Source organism: Ovis canadensis, chromosome 5 (assembly GCF_042477335.2).
Source record: "Ovis canadensis isolate MfBH-ARS-UI-01 breed Bighorn chromosome 5, ARS-UI_OviCan_v2, whole genome shotgun sequence".
Classification (NCBI taxonomy): Eukaryota; Metazoa; Chordata; class Mammalia; order Artiodactyla; family Bovidae; genus Ovis; species Ovis canadensis.
The window spans coordinates 114,578,808-114,598,946 of record NC_091249.1 but is presented as its reverse complement, the minus strand read 5'-3'; the positions used below and the strand labels follow the sequence as shown (position 1 = coordinate 114,598,946).

At 36.6% G+C, this 20,139-nt stretch overlaps 1 protein-coding gene across 46 annotated transcripts in view; it reads right to left on the bottom strand.

The window, feature by feature from the left end:
• PAM (peptidylglycine alpha-amidating monooxygenase) overlaps positions 1-20,139 on the bottom strand; it is a 323,041-nt gene that overhangs the window by 54,465 nt on the left and 248,437 nt on the right. For all 46 annotated transcript variants that reach the window (XM_069590225.1, XM_069590236.1, XM_069590190.1 and 43 more), the window contains 2 exons: positions 14,684-14,868; positions 13,488-13,559 (listed from right to left, as the gene is read on the bottom strand). In XM_069590225.1, coding sequence (XP_069446326.1) covers positions 13,488-13,559; positions 14,684-14,868 — 257 coding nt within the window. The remainder of the gene's footprint in view (positions 1-13,487; positions 13,560-14,683; positions 14,869-20,139) is intronic.

Below are 20,139 nucleotides of genomic sequence, written 5' to 3'. Positions count from 1 at the left end.
TATCACAGTTACCTCAGAAAACAGGCAAACCCTCTGAAGTTGTCTTTAAAAGCCTATTAAAGCATAATATACAAAAATAAAATGTATATTTTTGAGCAGGTGCTATGAAACACAAAAAATATAACATCCACTTGGCAACTGGAAAACCAACGTTTTATTATCATTTTGTTAGCTGTGTTGCTGCTGTTCTAAGTAGCTCCAGTTGTCCATTTTAAATAAGCAATGAACAAATTCCTGTTAATAATTTTGTGACTAAAGAATATTTTTAAATCAGTTTCTAGCAAAAGAGAAGATTTTTAACAAACTAGTATCATTGGAATGATTCATCACTGCAATGTTATTTCATATCTTCCTGTACTAAGAGGTCAATGTGGATATGATAATATAGCTTCATGAAAACAATTTATAAAATATTATGACAGATTCAAAATACAACTATGAAAGGTTCATGAAGCATTTTAATCTTCATCATTTACAATTATGGCTTCAAGTCCATTCAATCCATTCAGTCAATTGTGTGAATAGGAAACATTTATATTTTCAATGAAATCATAAAGCTGCTTTTCTAACCCAAAACCCAAGATAACCCACAGTTTTTCCTTTTCCTCACCCTATGTTAAGTACTGTTAATAAAACTTATAATTGTGGAGTCCTTTTGCTTAAGCTTTAATTACATTTATAGCATGATCAGATAACATTTATCAAATCTTTTTTTATGATTATCAGAAAACAAAAATAATAACTGGTTTAACCAGGATACATTCTACTAAAGAATATATTATTAAAATATATTGGTGCATATTTGCAAATAATCTTGGTTTAATGATTCAAAGTAGGCTTTCAATTCTTGCTCATGAAAGCAACTTCTCCCAGGTGAGATCTTCAATCAGAAAATAATTACCACGTATTAGGACCAATATCAGTAAAATGAACAAAGCAAATCACAATGCACCTGATTGTGGTAGGCCACAGTGGCATTCTGCCTCACAGAAGAGAAATAAATCTATTACTGAGAAATTCTCCTACCCCACACACTAAATATAAATAGCTCAATATGCTATTGTGCAATGAAACATTTTACATAGCGACTAAAAACAAGATGATTTCAGGGACAGATAACACAATTTTAAAACCTGAATCCATGACATTAGGCTAACGTTGATGAAGGAACACAGGCTTAGAACTAGGCATGGTTATTCAGGTTTGTCAGCAAAAATCTAAAAGCTGTGATAAAATACCAAATGCAGAGCACTTGGTTCCTTTGGAATGGTCATTTACAATGATCAGTGGGTTAGGAAAACAAAAAGTTAGCAATGTACTACAGGCTTGGCTGCACACAAACGCACTGGCCTTGTGACAACACTGCTTCAGAGCAGCAACTCACTTCTAGAGATTACATGCAGGAGACCACTAGATGGCTATCTCCTACACTCATACACAGACCAGGAAGGTGTTCCCCCCGCACCCCTCCCCCCAGCCTTTTTCTCTTCTGGTGTCTGAAATATATGAAATCTGGAAATGCTAACCATTTTTCTTAGTCATATTAAGATCCTGACTTATGAAATCTATCTAACCTTGAGTACGACGGATGGAACAGACTATAAATGGAGGACGTTGCATGGTCTCTACCCCAGTATCATCTCTCAATATTCTCTTTTTTTTTTTCTCAGTTTTTATTATAGCCACATTGGACTTTACTTGCTTGAATGTCAACTCTGAGAAGATGCTGTTTCTCCTTCCCAGACATTTTCTCTCCCCAGGGCCTCAACCTTCAGTCATTCCTTAGGCGTCCCTTGTATGCAAGAAGCCTGCCTGGACAGCGAGATTAGGGGTTGCTGCTATGTGTAGCCACAGCTCTCTGCTCTTGTTCTGTATTGTTGTTACTCAGGGTCTGGTCTGCGTTTCACACTAGTGCTCGAATCCAACCCCTGACACTTAATAGCTACTCTGTGCCTTTAAGCCAGTTACTTAACCTTTACAAATAGAAAACAACAGCTACCTTTAAAATGGTTTTGTGGATTTAACAAAGATAGTTAATGTAAAAGGCCCAGTCCAGCGGATATCATAAAGTAGATATCACTAAACTGTAGTTATTATAATTATTAATGACAAAGATATAAACTCCAGTTGCAACGTGCATCTGCTTCAATCTACGGTTTACCAAAAATTTTAAAGAATCAGTTCCATTTCTTATTGAAGTACTGGGACTGTCGTATGGAAGAAAGAGTCCCCTGTTACGTTTACAGCCTCTGTTTTCTCAACAAGTCATCAAGGCTACATTCATCATTTGCTTCCTGATTTTGCCAAAAAAGGTTGTATCTGTTCTTTCTTTTGCTTCTCAGTCTATTTCTGGAGAAAGAACCATCCCCACTCCAGTGTTCCGGGTACCAGCTCTGAGCCTTTGAGAGCCTTTCCTATCTGCTCTTTCTTTCCTTCTCTGACACAACTTCTCTGCCAAAGATCTGACTCAGGCTATAGACACACACACTCCGTGTGTGTTTATCTCGCGTGGTCATGGAGGTGAGAAGAGACCTGTTTTGACACACTATGTCTTTCAAGTTTTTCCATTTTCCCTCTTTCTGCAACAAGTTCCAGCACCATCGGCAAGACCTTTCTGTGATAATGGAAACAGTCTTTACCTGTGCTATAGGATAGCTCCTAGACGCAAGGGGCAATGGAGTGCTTGTAATGCAACTAATACGACTGAATTGAGAGTTGTCGTGTCCAACTCTTTGCAACCCCATGGACTATAGAGTCCGTCGAATTCTCCAGGCCAGAACACAGGAGTGGGTAGTCCTTCCCTTCCCCAGAAGATCTTCCCAACCCAGGGATTGAACCCAGGTCTCCGGCATTGCAGGCAGATTCTTTACCAGATGAGTCACTAGGGAAGCCCAAGAATACTGCAGTGGGTAGCCTTTCCCTTCTCCAGGGGATTTTCCAACCCAGGAATCGAACTGGGGTCTCCTGCATTGCAGGCGCATTCTTTACCAACTGAGCTACCAGGGAAGCCTTAAGTTTTGTTTGCTTACTTTAAATTCACTTATATTCAAATTTCAATCACCACACGTGGTTAGCGTCTATCATATTGGACAGTGTGGGATGATGTGCTGCTTCATTCTTCCTCACATCCTCTTTCTTCCTAAACTGAAGGTCTCTGCTTCCACTCCCTACTTCACTCCTATATGGCAAGAATCACCCAAGAGCTCCTAGTTGCCGAAGCCAACAGACTCTCCATCCTGACCTACTGGTGGCACGTAGCACTTTTAAGGTCCCTTCAGAAACTCTCCTTCTAGTATGTTCTTTTCAGGTCTTCACCTGTCACCTTTGCTTCCTCTTATTTTGCCCAACATATGGAAATGCTGGTGTTTTCTACCCTGGACATACTTCTGCTTTATTGACTACAGCAAAGCCTCTGACTGTGTGGATCACAACAAATTGTGGAAAATTCTTTAAGAGAAGGGAATACCAGACCACCTGACCTGCCTCCTGAGAAATCTCTATGCAGGTCAAGAAGCAACAGTTAGAACTGGACATGGAACAACAGACTGGTTCCAAATCGGGAAAGGAGTACATCCAGGCTGTATATTGTCACCTTGCTTATTTAACTTATATGCAGAGTACATCATGCAAAATGCCAGGCTGGATGAAGCACAAACTGGAATCAAGGTTGCCGGGAGAAATATCAATAACCTCAGATATGCAGATGACACCACCCTTATGGCAGAAAGTGAAGAAGAACTAAAGACTCTCTTGATGAAAGTGAAAGAGGGAAGTGAAAAAGCTGGCTTAAAACTCAACATTTGAAAAACTAAGATCATGGCATCCGGTCCCATCACTTCATGGCAAATAGATGGGGAAACAATGGAAACAGTGATAGACTTTATTTTGGGGGGCTCCAAAATCACTGCAGATGGTGACTGCAGCCATGAAATTAAAAGACACTTGCTCCTTGGGAAAAAAGCTATGACTACACTAGACAGCCTATTAAAAAGCAGAGACATTACTTTGCCAACAAAGGTCTGTATGTTTTTTCCATAAGCTGTGGCTTTTCCCATAGTTACATGTGGATGTGAGAGCTGAATTATAAAGAAAGCTGAGTGCTGAAAAATAGATGCTTTTGAGCTGTGGTGTTGGAGAAGACTCTTGAGGGTCCCTTGGACTGCAAGGAGATCCAACCAGTCAATCATAAAGGAAATCAATTCTGAATGTTCACTGGAAGGACTGATGCTGAAGCTGAGGCTCCAATACTTTGGCCATCTGATGTGAAGAGCTGACTCATTTGAAAAGACCCTCATGCTGGGAAAGATTGAAGGCAGGAGTAGAAGGGGATGAAAGAGGATGAGATTGGATGGCATCACCGACTCGATGGACAGGAGTTTGAGTAAACTCCGGGAGTTGGTGATAGACAGGGAGGCCTGGCATGCTGCAGTCTACGGGGTCGCAAAGAGTCGGACACGATTGAGCGACTGAACTGAACTGAAGACCTCTTTCTGTTAAGTAGTCTCAGATACTCACAAAGCTTAAGCTGCTACATTTGACAAATGACTCTGAAATCTGAAGATTTCCTAGTACCGAGATCCTAGTAGTATATAAAACTGTCATCTGGAAATTTCCACTTGGATTGAATATCCACTTCAATGTGACTTTGAACTCAACAGGACCAAACAAGAGCTCTTCCTCTTCTTCCCATACTTAACATTTAAAAAAAATAGTGTCTCAGTATTAAACCATGTTTTAGGACAATCAATCCAGAAAACTAGATTCATTCTTCTCTCACCAGTGAATCACGAAGTCATTTGATTCACTGATGCTGTATGTCAACATCACCTTTTCCCTCCCTACCACAATTACTCATCTGAGATGCTTATCACCCTGTAACTGTCATGTTGAAAGACTCTACCCTTTATTCTTCAGGGCAAATCCTCAAGCCTGCCTTCGACAGAAAAATCTGTTTGGACTTGGTATTAAAAATGCTCTATGTTTGTGCAAATGACTTATGATTGAAGGTAGCCTGCCTCCCCTCGATACTCCCTGGTTATGAATCCTTTTCCTCAGCTCTGTCAACCAATGTGTTTCAGGACAGTATTTCCTAACTCTACTCTGGGTCCCGCTGCTAAGGGGACCATATAATTTAATTTCCAACTGGGACACATTTGAGAAAGAAAGGGGTGTTATTAATATTTATTCTAGCCATAAACTGGTCCTAGAAAAACTGGGATGTATAATTACCCTACTTACTCCTGACAGAGATAACATATGAGGAAGTACTTTATAAACTGCAAAAGACAGTAATAGTAGTAACAGCTAATATTTTTTGAGAGCTTAGCATGACCAGGTCACTTTACCAGGTACTTCATACTACAGAATACATTTAGCCTCCATGAAGTACTCATTTCAGATGAGGAAACCAATGGCACGGTACTAAGGCGCACTGCTGTAGGATGCTGAACTGGGCTTTGAAGGAGACAGCCTGGCCGAGGGGCCTGCCTTTTAAGGGTACTGGATCCAGGTTCCCCTATCTGTTCTGCAGCAGCCAAACTCTTCTCTGTGAATTCACCTCAGACCTGTCAATCCTACCATATTAATCTGTTTCTTTCTAAAGTAGTAGTCTTCTGAGAATAGGTGCTCAAGATTTATTCTCTAATTGAAGAAGTTAATTTTCTGTCCTATCCTACCTTGTCTTTTTCTTACAACTGTATAAGACTCTAATAAATTAATCAATACATACATATACTACAGTGATTTGCACAATGCTGGCTTAAAGAATAATGACTGGTTTTTGGTTTCAGAAAGTATGAGTTTTCTATTTTTATTCTTTTTAATAATTTTCACTTACCACTGGCAATATATCTTACACGTATAATAAAATTCTCTAAGGTATTCTAAAAAACTTTTTTGTACATTTAAATTATCTGAGAAGGGACAAGTGGCAAGCTACAAACATGATTTTATATTTAAAAAAAACCCTCTCATTTCTTATTCATTATCATATTTCCAGTGGTTAGTACTGTTCCCATCACAGCAGATATTCAATAAATGATTCTGGAATGAATAATGTTTTAAAAATGCCACTCTGGCTACTGCATTAGTAAAGATAAAAAATATTTCCTCGATGATTTTAGACTGCAGCGAGTTCCATTTCCTTCTTCTCCTCACTTCAAACTTTGATTCTTATCTTAAGAAATGCAGAAAGGCTCTAGGTCTTTCAGTCCTTTGTCTAAGTGGGTTCGATGTTTGGGAAACACAAGAGAAGGAGCAGCTAATGCGTCAGGAAACTATGCAGCACAATGCAAGGAAATCTAAAGCACTGCCAGGTAAACTCCAAGTCTGTTAGCGGTTTGCTCGCATTAACTATTTCACAGCTCAACAGACATTCTTCTATTTAGCTGGGACCACTCACTATTCCCTTCCACCAGCATGGAAACTTCTCTGGTTTACTTTGAGAAATACGGTGAGATCACAGTAAACGAGAGAGAAACATCCTTTTTAAAACTACCCCATACTTAAAAAAAATATTTTAAGATGATTGGATTAAAAAATAAGTGCCCCTACTTTTAGACACATAGAATCTTAATTCTGGCAGGCATTTTATTATTTTTAAAATGATCAAGAATCTCTTGGTAATCTTTCAGAATATAAACTCCCATTTTCCACAGAAATCACTAGTACTTCATTACCTAAAACAAACAGTTCTTGTTACTGCTTATTGCTCTGTGATTTCTATGGTACATGGAGAATAAATAGGATATTCATTAGCAATTTAACAAAATATGCCAAGTAACTAAGCTAATGAGATTATAACCATGCAACAACAACTGTAATAAGAGGGATACAAGGAATGATAAATGAAAGCATTTCTTTTTAGAGTTTCATATCTTGGTTTATGACTCAGGCAGAGCTGACACTTTCCCTTTTGGTTAAAGGTGATTTGGCTTACTGACTGTTTACTTATTTCTAACCCACAGATAGTGACTGCAGCCATGAAATTAAAAGACGCTTACTCCTTGGAAGGAAAGTTATGACCAAACTAGACAGCATAGTAAAAAGCAGAAACATTACTTTGTCAACGAAGGTCCATCGAGTCAAGGCTATGGTTTTTCCAGTGGTCATGTATGGATGCGAGAGTTGGACTATAAAGAAAGCTGAGCACCGAAGAATTCATGCTTTTGAACTGTGGTGTTGGAGAAGACTCTTGAGGGTCCCTTGGACTACAAGGAGATCCAACCCGTCCATCCTAAAGGAAATCAGTCCTGGGTGTTCATTGGAAGGATTGATGTTGAAGCTGAAACTCCAATACTTTGGCCACCTGATGTGAAGAGCTGACTCATTGGAAAAGACCCGGATGCTGAAGGGATTGGGGGCAGGAGGAGAAGGGGATGACAGAGGATGATGGTTGGATGGTATCACTGACTCAATGGACATGGGTTTGGGTGGACTCTGGGAGTTGGTGATAGACAGGGAGGCCTGGTGTGCTTTGGTTCATGGGGTCGCGAGAGTCGGACACGACTGAGCGACTGAACTGAACCCACAATATCTGTCCTCCTAGCCTCAGAGACATAAAACACAAGATCATGGCAACTAGCTCAAGGATCACAGGTGAAGTCAACTTTATTACATTTTCCTTCTATAGGATTCATCTGATTGTGAAACGATCAGAAGCAGAAAGGGGCTTTTTACCTTGTTTTTGTTTTTTTAGGAAAATAAGACAAATATAAAAAGAGAAGTTAGGAGATGCCTTTTGTGACCGCCATACACACTGATCTATGTTGGAAACGCCAACTAGGTTACAAACGATTATCCACATCTGCTTATTCTGTTATTAGGAAACCAATGCAAAAGAGCATCCGCTCAGCGTCCCAGAGCCTTGGGGGGTATTTAAAATTGCATTTGATAGATGAGTTCAATAAATAAAAATTTGCGAGCTGCTCATATATCATAACAAACCAATAAATTTTTAGTGACTGGAAAGAGAAACAAGACTCGTTTTTTCCTTAAAACAGCAAACTGCTTTGAGAATGCTCGGGATTACCTAAGAAGATGCTACTAAAATCATTGGGACTTTATTAGGGAATGAAAGGAGGGTCCTATTTTGAACAACAAAGGAATTAAATTTTAACCACTAAGCCCAGCCTGTATTTCACTCTTCTCATAAATGGTGTATCAACTGTTCCTTTAATAAGCTTCACAGCACACTATTGTCTTTTTAACTTGCAACCTTGTTCCCTTGATTCTGCTTGTTTGATAAAACATGCCAATGGTAATTCATTTTTGTTAGCATAAAACCACTGTGAAATTATTCTGCTTCACAGAAGGTGTCTGAAGACCTTTAACTGTCTGGGGCCATGGACTGGTCTCCCTCTACAAATTGCATTTTTGTCATATTCCTCCTGCCTTGGGAATACAGAAGCCCAAGCTGACCTTTGAGTAGAAAGATTGATTATATGAGGGCATGAAGACTACAATGAGAAGGGTTTGGAGCAAACTGAATAAAACACACTAAAGGCTCTTTCTGCTGAAAAAGAAATGCTGTCCGGAGAATAATGTACTATAAGAAGGACACACCACTATTGTAGATTTGACTTTCAATTCTGCCTTGAGTTTCTTTTTAAGGCCTAAAATCTTCCCAATACAATCAATACAATCAATGTAAGTTTCAATACTATGTTTTGAATGTTAAAGGAGAGAAACACTCAAAATTCAGAATTCCTAACAGCTGGCATTCTTCTTAGTTTCAGCCCACGTTCCCTGCATAAACAATATTGCCAGAAGGTTCAGGCTGTACCTTTGGTATAGAGAACGTTTATGAAAAGAATCATAATGCATAAGAAAAAAGAGGAAACAACATGCCTCAGTTTTCTAAAAGCGCCAACTGGAACATACAAGGAAGGAATACATTTGTATGTGTCTGCTCTGGAAAATCTCAACACCTTTCTCACTCTGTACAATCTAGGATTCATTTCCTCCACCCAGAATCACTAATTGGGTTTTATTGTTTAGCTCATTGTCCTTATTACATACACAGGGAATTCTTCACTAACATTTTCAAGGCATGGTGACATTTTCGTTTGTTTTGAATATCCCTTAGTGCTTTTCTGCATTCACTCATTCACATAAGCTTACCTATGGACAATGGCTATTTTTTAAGCACTATGGGCACGAATTTACATATATTATGCAACCACTGAAAGTCACGCATGCCAATACTTTTTATAGTTGGAAGAAATACATAAGATACAGTATTTTAAAAAGAAGATAGAAAAATCTGCATACATTATGATCTAAATATTTCAAAAATAATGTATGTACATATGTATAATACATAATTCACATACAGGGTGTACATATACATCCATATTTCTAGGGATTATGGATGATTTTTATTTACTTCTTTATACCTTTCTATAATTTCCATATCTTCTATAATGAATATGATTTTTATTTTATTTTTTTAATCTACATTTTTTTTGCACACACAATTTTATTTGATTGACTATACTTTGAGGTTTTAGTCAGTTATTTACTGCCATTTTATAGATAAGGAAACTGCAGCGCAGATATGTAAAGTAACTTGACTGAGATCATACTTCTACTACATTTGCAGAGCCAGTAAAATTAAAGCAGTTTGTCCACACTTTACACAAGGAGTATCACATGGAATGAACATATCTACATAAAGTTTCAATAAATGTATTTTCCATGTATGTAGCAATATCATTCAAATGTATATAGACAGGAATAAAAACTTACTGAGTGTGGCAAATCTACAGTTGACATATAAATTTTAGGTATACTTGAAAGTACCCTTAAGGATCCCTTACCTCTATTTAATTTATTATTTAATTTTTTAAATATAAATTTATTTTAATTGGAGGCTAATTACTACAATATTGTATTGCTTTTGCCATACATCAACATGAATCCGCCATGGGTGTACACATGTTCCCCATCCTGAAGCCCCCTCCCAGTTCCCTCCCCATACCAACCCTCTGGGTCATCCCAGTTCACCAGCCCCGAGCCAAATAACATTATTTTAAAAAATCCCTGCAGATTTAATTAAAGCCTCATTAAAATGTTTTCCACTGTTGCATGATCCAGGACAACCTGATAGATAAAGATGTGCATATAATGAGGTTCCTCTGGTGTTTCCATAATTATACCTTTCGAGATGGAGTCTGAGATACATTTGCCTTTGGTCAAAATTCTGTTCAAGAGAGAGCAAAGGCAGACAAGGATCCTGCAGCAGGCTGGGCAACTCTACAAGGATTCACACAGCTCAGATGTCGCTTTCAAACTTGCAACCTTGTTAGTTAATTTCTAACCAGGATGAATATTCTGGCAAAAATTAATAGCTAACATTCTTAGTGATTAGAATTTCAAAGAAAACAAAATATTATATTTTTCCTGGGGAAACAGTATTAGATAAACATGTGTTAAATAGATTATTGGTTTGCTTTGATTTTTTTTGTTTTCTCTCCATGCTGGGGGTACTTACCACTTCCTGTCCATTTCTGGCATGGGTACAGTTCTTTTTTGCAGCCTATGGCATATGAGTATTTCTCTGTCTCACCCCTCCTCTTTTTTTTTACTACCTCAATAAAGGTCATCCGTTCTTTCCAACATAGCATTTAAGATTATATATCATGACCTTTATCTTTCTGTCTGCTTTGCCAACGTATTAAGACAGGAAGCAGGAAAAAAAGTTGTTTGCACTATCCAGGTAGGACTTTCTCTATTTAGCCATTGATGGGTTCAGAGCTTGCCTTTGGGTACATGTCCTCTAATGTTTTGGGTCTTTTCTTTCCTGCTCCTTAACTGTTATATTTCCAGTGGGAGTTTTATATCCATGTGACCAACATCAATGCTGTCTGTTAGTTTATGGCTAGCACAACTGAAATAACTCAGGACTTTTATTTATCAGAGATTTAAAATATTGAAAGAATCAATACAACTAGGAGGAGTATTTGAACATAAATTGTTCCAGCCAGAACACCAAAATAAGGTAAAGGGTTAAGTCTGAGGACTTTCTTTTAAAATCAGCCTACATGGTGTAATTTATTTGAATAATTAGAGCCCTCCTATCAGCTACTTGGTCAATTTAACACCCCAGGGAATGAATACAAATAGATATTTTGTGCAAACAAACATCTCTGAGAAAAATAGGGCACTCTCTCAGTAATGAGTAGATTTGCCCTGTGTATTGCAAGGAGATAGATTGATCTCATTAGTGAATCAAATGGATGATGTGTACAAATAGACATTTGAAATATTTCTATATTTCTCTTTAAATTGTCTTCAGGCTGGTGATCCCCCAAAGACCAGCAGAAGAATAGAGAGGCTACATTGGCCACTGAAATGGCTTTTGGTGAAGTATTTGTCTTCACATAATCTAGGAGGTGACATTCTGATGGACCCACTAATTTCAACATATAAATACCATAGCTTTTTACCTGCAGTATGAACTGAGTCAGCCTAATGGTTTCTTCCTCCCAAGTTAAATAACTTAATAGCATTTTTATTCATAAGTAGAATAAAATGGCAACTACAGGAAAATAATTTATGTATCCTTAGAATTCTTCTCTGAAACCATTTAGACTATATTGGGTATAAAGCCCAATATAAATATAATAAGCATGTATTTAAACTTCTTAATATTATATGTATATGCTATCAAACTCAAAAGGGTAAACAAACAGCAATATATAAAAGTATATCATAGCATTTGGTTTCTAGGCATATATGGCACCTCCTGAAATCTTATTGTTTGAAAAGAACTGGTTAAATCTAATATTTAAGGTTACTCTGTTAATAAGACCTCTAGGTTTCTAATCTTTCAGGGGTTTCAAAGTTTTCCTTGATCAACTCAACTTCAAAAAGAAAACACAGTCCAGTCTCAGTTTTGACTGAAATATTTTACAAGCTGACTGGACTAAATGGGAGTCTCATTCCTTACTCTACCAATATGTTGCTGTTCGGAAATGTGTTCTAAGATGACTCCAATTCTTTCAAAGACATACAGTTCAAACAGTGTGTGCAATGTCAAAATAATTCATTTTAAGTCTGATTAAATTTCTGGACAGAGTAAACACTTAAAACTACTATGTTTAGGCTACAATTATTGATTTCCTTACAAAATATATACAGAGCATTGATAAACTTGGTTATTTTAAGTCATACTCAATAGTTCAGTATGAACTATTGAGTTCATATGCTAAATAATTTAGCATAAATTATTTAGTATAAAGTCATCTCCTTTTTTTATTTAATACAAAATAGAAACAACTTTGAGCTAAGTTTTTAGGTCACTTTGCTAGAATGAGATGTTATGGAACATACTCTGTATAATTTCAAAATTTTTATGTTACAGTTTACCCTACTCCCCTTTCAGAATGCATTTTTTTTCTTTAAAAAGCCTGAGTTTTTAATTTTGCAATGCTATTTGTGTGATATTATTAGCGTATAGTACATTTGTTATAAGTGTATCTTTGACCTGCTGCTGCTGCTGCTGCTAAGTCGCTTCAGTCGTGTCCGACTCTATGCAACCCCAGAGACGGCAGCCCACTGGGCTCCCCCATCCCCCCAGGCAAGAACACTGGAGTGGGTTATCTTTGACCTAGACCTAATAAAATACATTTTGAATAATTCCTATAGTGGTTCTCAATATCCAAAGAGTCACAAATTTCTATAACTGCTAGTGGAAAAATCCCATTTCCTATATACTTTATGTTGTCATTAGAAGTGTGTTTGCATTAACATTAAACTAGTGTTTTAAAATATATTACATCTAGGCCAAAAACGACTTGATAACATACTTCAGCATAACATAACACAAAGTACTATCTCCGAAACAACTGCAAGAAAGTAAGATTTGGGAGAATAAATTTCCAGTGCCAGCACATGCAGTATACAACTTACAACATCAAATATTACCACTTTAAGTAAATAGAACAGAGGAAGAATGTAGCCTTCTTAACTCATCAGATGGCAACTTAACCCAAAACAACAATTGCTTAAGATGATAATCCCTCCTACCTTACCTGGGAGAGAAGAACGACTTAAAAGAGAGGCAAGATACGGTTTAACTCAATTTCTTTTTTTCTTGAACCTCAAATATAGCAAATGGACACAACCATACAAAACATATAAGAATTTAAATGTTAAAGGTCATAAGGTTTCAAAAGCAGCCCACTAATTGTTTCTAATGATTATATCTGCACTTACTGCACTCTATATAAAAGTGCCAATATTAAATAAGATAAAATAAAGACAGAAAAATTTAATGGGACTAAATCATATTAATGAATTGTCAAAGCCAAAGTGTAACAGTTGATTATTTTCTCCTGAATTATACATTATATAAAATCAGTAATATGGAGGCATTAGGCTGATAAACAAAGACCTAAAATATCTCAGTAACTGTAAATTTTGTTTGCCTATTTGGATAGTGAATACTTTTATATGACTAGTTATATAGCAGGGAGCATACATACCCTGTTCTAACACTCCTCCTTCTTCTTGTTTGGGCTGCTGTAGTAAAGAAGTCTTGTCTTTGTTCTCTGTTTCTATAAGGGATCAAAAGAGCTGAGCATAAATTTACAGTATATATCACATACTGTACATAGTTTTTTGGAAATATACTATCAACATAAAAATATTTTCAGGATCCTGTGTTTCATAAAAACAATAGTATTAAGAATTCATATGGTAGAAATGCCCTCCTGATTCACAAAAGCTCTATCATGACTACCAAGCGCCAGACTCTGGCTTAACACCAGAGTCAACAACCACTGCAGTGATACAGACATGATACAGAATTTTGAAGATGCACTAATAAAACTGCTTATATTATTTTCTAAATTGAACTTAGGATATTTTATAGAACATGTAAAAGTACATTTTTTTTTAGTTTTTTATTTTTTTAATTTTAAAATCTTTAATTCTTATATGCGTTCCCAAACATTTTTTAAATATATTGGAATTTTAATAAATGATCTGCTTGCTACGTTAACTTCTTTTATAAAATTTCCTATAGAAAGAGATGAGTTTTTCTGGCATTAAGACTGAACTTGTAATACTCAGTCAAGTCTCATCATAGTTCATCCAATAAAAAAGTATGGGTTTTGCAATTTTAAACTGAAGAAATGACAATTATGACCATTTTGCAGATGAACAGTAAGTTAAAGAACAATTCTGAGAAGGTGCTCAAAAAGACTAAGGCTAGTAATGCCTCATAAATCAAGAATTGTTCTTAGCTTGAAGAGACTCATTAAACAGATAATGTCAGGTATGATCAGAGATGATAACCATTTCCATCTACAAACGGTGGCACTCTTTAGAACATGGTATAGAAATTCACAAATTACATAATTCATTACTGGTTATGGGAAAAATGAAGTGAGGAAACTAGAAACACGAACTACATGAAGAAAGATCTTTATTTACAGACTTGGTCCCAAACGAATCTGTTTCATCACTAGCTGAGAGTTTTCATTTTAACTGTTTGATAGGGAAAGGAGGGGAGGGAGAGGAGAAAAGGGGGAAAAGAGAGAAGTAGATTGCGTGAACACGTGCAACTGCCTGACAGAAGGAGAATGATTTGAACTATTAATCATATAGTCAAGCAAAACACATAAGAAAATGAAAAATATAAAAACATATGTTGCTTTAAATTAAGCATCAGTTTTACCTTTGTGATGTCCATGCATCATAACCATATCGGATTTCACAGGAATTGGAATATTGGCCTCTGCTGGTATGGTTCTGAATATATCCGGAGCTACATTCTGTGTACAGGTCATGAAAGAAACTGCATGCTTGGCTTCCATGTAATACATAATGTATAAGTTGCACATTTCATCACTAGACGTGCCACTGCAAGCAGAAAACAAAACAGAAAGAAAACAACCAATCAAACAAACAAACAAAAACCCACAGACACAACAGATTAGTCATTCACATAAAACACATTCTTCATGCAAGAAAAATGTAACTGGTCAACCTGCCAGCAGTAGACTCGAAGGTGGACATATTGTGCATTTATTTTATAGCTTTCATTAAAACCCATCACAGTTTTCAACATCAACAGCATACTGTCAATGGCATTTTTCCACTTAAAAATGGAGTATCCTTTCACAGTCACTCCATGGATATCACCAAATACTACAGATGGAAATGACATTTTAATTGCAACGAGAGGCTTTCTTTTCTCTTCTAAAGCCTTTTATTTTTTAGTTCTTCTTCTATTTGTTAAAATTCATTGATAAAGCAAAGTATTTTTCTCATGGGGAAATTTAATTATTTACTTATAACAATAAAATTCAGAACAGTTCAACAGAAATATATATTATTTACAAGCTTATATTAAAATGGCTTTTTCCATTTAACCACGAGAGTCCGGGATCTCGCTTTTGGTTACTGCCTTATTCCTGAGGGTGAGATGAATCAAGAATCATGCGTTGATACTAGGACATCATAAACATATCTCTGATATCTGACTTGGCACCTTGATTTCTATAGTAGGGAAGAAAAGAATGCCTGAGGAATGATACAAAGGGAAAGCAGGCCTAATCTTGTCCAAGAGCTCAGATCTGAATGGGGTAGTGCCAGACAATTGAATAATTCAAGGTTAAAAATAGATTTTTTAAACAGTGGGGTGGTCATTTCCAAGAAAAAACGTTTCAAATAATATAAATCATGCCTGATAGTTTATAAAACATGTTTTCTTCTTCCTCTTTTCACATGGGTTATCGTGTGTTTCATACTCTTTTCTATTATTCGGAAGGAAATGTTTAGGTACACCATCGCAAAACTTTTATAAACCAAGGTGGTTCCGGCAAAGGAACATTTCCTTTTTGGTACTGGTTCTGATAATTTTTAGCAAGCCTCTACTAATAAAAAACAAGCTCTGAAATGGACTATTTGCTGTACAGAAACATGTCAGTGTTGATTTTTCCAGCAATGTCACGCAACACTTATTTCCTCTCCATAGCAACAGTAATGACATCAGCAAGGGAAGGGAAAAAAAGAAGAAAAATCTTTTCCAAACAGGGATGTGGTTTCTCTAAGCTCTGAAAATGGAGAGCCCCTGAGAGACCACAGGAATGGTCATGGGAAGCTCTGTTTATGCTTTGAAAATAATTTGGCTTTTCACCCTCCGAATCTGATACCTGTCAGGGTAAATGCCTCTCCCATGAAATATAAGCAAACAGTGACGTGCAATCCCCAAAAAATACCTGTTCCCTACACGTATCTTCATGCGTCAAAACACCATTGCTAAGAATTATATTTTAGCAGGTTAGGAGTTGGTCAGAAAGTTATGTGCTATAAAAGGAAGGGCTGGAGCCAAAGTAATAAGCTGGAGCCTCTCATTATATTATCTGCCCTCCCCCATTCAAAATGAGGAAAAGGGTATATAGACTAAGACAGAGAAATGAGGGAAAAGGAATTTAAGATGTGGCCCTGGTTCAGAAAACCCTGAAATCATGGTGCAGAGCAGGAAAGCGAAATGAAACCTTCCCAAATTAAGGAAAGGAAAAAACTAAATAGGTTTATATAATAATAAACGAAACTTGCAATTAACCCATGGAATGATCCTTCTATATTTTATCCACTTGGGAATATTGTGCCCATGTTCATCTCTAAACATGTGCGATTTTGTAAAACTGCCTCATCAGTTCACCAAATATAGCTCACTTGAGGCACTGACCCTGTGATACAATATTGAGCTGATTAAATAAGAATCTTCACAAAGAAAATTTCATTAAACAGCTGAAGGAAAAGAAAAGCCATACTTTCTTTCTTTCCATCAATAACTGAACTTGTAGTCAAAGGAACTTTGTGCTCCAATCCGAGAAACTATCATATCTTAAACATGTTAGGATTCAAATGATCCTTAGTATCAGCCAACACAGTTTGCCTATATTATTCGACATTCATCTTTCTTTCACTCAAAAGATCTGACTTTAAGCCAAGTTGCTTTCTATGTTCCTAACGAAGAATTGTAACACATCCACCTTCTTTTCCATAGAGAATAACATATGCAATTCGACTCTGTCAACCTCAAGCTTGTTAACGTGAGTGAGTGTGGAGGAGGACCGTGTTCTGACTGCTCCTCTGGCCCCACCAAATGGCCCTTTCCACAGTCTCTATCACCACTGTTGATTCCCTGAATGATGACGGTTGGTATCACCTAGATCCCCAAACTACAGGGCTGCTTTTCTCTCCTCTTCATGCATAATAAGGTGCGTAAGTGACAATTACTTCTTTTACACCAGCTAGCTTTAATTCTGACAGTGTGTGGTTAGCCTGAAAATAGTAGGTCCTCAATAACTATCTGTTGAATGAAGAATAAGTCATTTGTCTTAATAGATGCCTATAATTTATTATAGGTAGCATAACCTGTTACCCTATACATTATACTGCCACATCAGGTCAATATTATGAACTCAATTTACAGCATTTCTCATATTTATGTCTGTTTCTCTTTCTTTCATCTATCCATCTATCAGGGTTTTAAACAAATATATAATTTCATATTATAAACATATGTAGTAGACATTTAAGAAAGTATCAAGTATTCTGAAACGCATCCATGATAAAATCCCAAATACTGTAGAACACCGTGACTAGATTTCAGACAGTGACACACCACTCTGGCGACTCCCTCGTCCCTAGCCCTGCACATGCCTTCATGTGCCATGCTAGACTTGAAAGTAGCCAATGATGGTAAAAGACTCATTTTGGAAAGAAATAGGGAAACTTTAAAGAAGTTATTTTGCAAAGCTCTGAATTGTTCCTTAAAAGGTTTCCTGGTACTTTAAAACTTGTACACTACTATGCACCCACGCGGGCTCAGTCGTGTCTGCCGCTTTGTGACTTGTGGACGGTAGTCCGCCAGGCTCTTGTCCATGGGATTTTCCAGGCAAGAATACTGGAGCTGGTTGCCATTTCCTTCTACAGGGGATCTTCCTGACCCAGGGAGCCAACCCATATCTCTCTTGTTTCCTGCATTGGCAGGCAGATTCTTTACCACTAGCGCCACCTGGGAAGCCCTAAAACTTGTATATTAAGAGGCTATTGACCATATAACTTTATTTGCATATAATATACTTTAAACGCTGATTAAAGTGTTGTGCTTGGTAACTACAAATATTTATTAGACCTTCTCAAATGTATATGAAATCTTCCAAATGAAAAATATGACCCAACAAAATTGATCAAATTGGTAAATATTACCTACCAATTCTCAAGAATTAATTCTAAATTTTCACATATATACTTTTAGGCAAATTAACTGACTTAATTAGCTTATTTGGCTCACTCAATTAAATTCTTGTTTTGGATGTTTAAAGTTGACTAATCATTTGAAATGAACTAAGAGAAGCCTCATGTTGAATATAAAATATACAATGCAGTGTCAGGCACAAAATATTGCTTCTGTGTAGGTTAATTAGTACTATATTGTTAATATATACATTAGAGAAATTTGCCTAAGATATATTACTCATATTTAATATTTAAAAAGAAATAGGTATCTAGGTTAAAATGTTATCATTAAGTTTATTGATATATTTTGTCTTAAATTCACTTGTTTCTAATGGTTGTATTTTGAGTTGAACCTCTGGTTAAAAACTGCCCTGAATTTTTTAACGATTTCTTATTAGTTAACTCTGATTGCTCTACCTAAGCTTCCTCCAGTTCTAAAATTTCTAGCTTAATGCAGAGTTAAACTAGGACTGGGCAGAAGAATCACTCAACTGAAAATCTTACTGGTAAGGCCACTGATGGTACAATTTTCCTGTAAACCTAGTTTCCAGGTGGCTACAGAACAAGCAGGTTAAAAACTGGGAGCCCACTGTTCTTCCAGCGCATGGAGGGGACATCTTCTTGCCCCATAAGACCTCTGGATAAGTGAGACTTGTGTTTAAGTTATGCTTTAGGCTCAGGGCTCAAATCTGTGCTAGTGGGAGTGATGTTTGTGTACGTGGGTTGGGGGTTAGATGGGAACAGAGAAGAGAGAGAGATTTACAGTGTATCATTTACTTAAAATGGGCTTCCCAAGGGGCGCAGTGGTAAAGAATCCACCTGCCTGCCAATGCAGGAGACGCAAGAGACGTGGGTTCGATCCTTAGGTTGAGAAGATCCCCTGGAGTAGGAAATGGCAACCTGCTCTAGTATGCTTGCCTGAAGAATTCCATGGACAGAGAAGCTTGGTGGGCTACAGTTCATGAGGTCGCAAACAGTCGGATATGATTGAGCAAACACAACACGTTTAATTTAAAACACATTATAAATAGACTAGTTTTCTCTTTTTATTGGTTACATTCTCAATTGTGATACTATAGTACCCTATGGAGGTGGTATTCTTTATTTTACAAAATGGATGCATTGTTGTTATTACTGAAAAGCATACTAAGTGCTATAGGAATGCTATGCATTATTATGAGGGTTTCATTCATATTTAAATTTACCCAAAATTTCCTGCTTTCTTAGTATAAATTAAATATTCAGAATACAGATTGACCCATAAGTTAATTACCGATAATTCCTTTCTACTTTGTTTATATTACAAAGTGGGATTTCCTTTAGCCCATAGGACATTTACAGAAAGATAGATTGGTATAGTCATTTTAAGGTATTATTTTAAAGCAAAATGTACACTTTAAAAAAAGACTAGAATTATTTCGGACTCATGAAACTGAAAGAGGCCCCTAGAGATCACTTTGGCCTCTCATCCTGGTACTATAACAAGTCATTAATTTCCATGGCTGATATTGTTACACAGAGGATACTCAAAAGATAGAATCTGGCAGAAGTTACAAACCGTCCCAAATTGTAAAGGTACCTCTAAGCAAAAAAAAAAAAAAAAAAAAAAAATTCTACTTATTTCACACTTGAACTTGAAAACTAATACAAAGAATGTGTTTAAAGGGACTTGTTTTACTCCTTTGTTTATTTCAAAGGTTAATAAAATAACGAATGGCATTTAAATAAAGTTCCAGAGACACTACACTTCATGTATTTAGATTGTTAGTAAAGTGAATGATTAGACTTTTTCAAATCTTATTATATCTACTTTGTCAGTCCTTTTGTTACCATTTTATGCAATTCAGTAATTGTATTGCTTTCCTCACATCTCTGTCT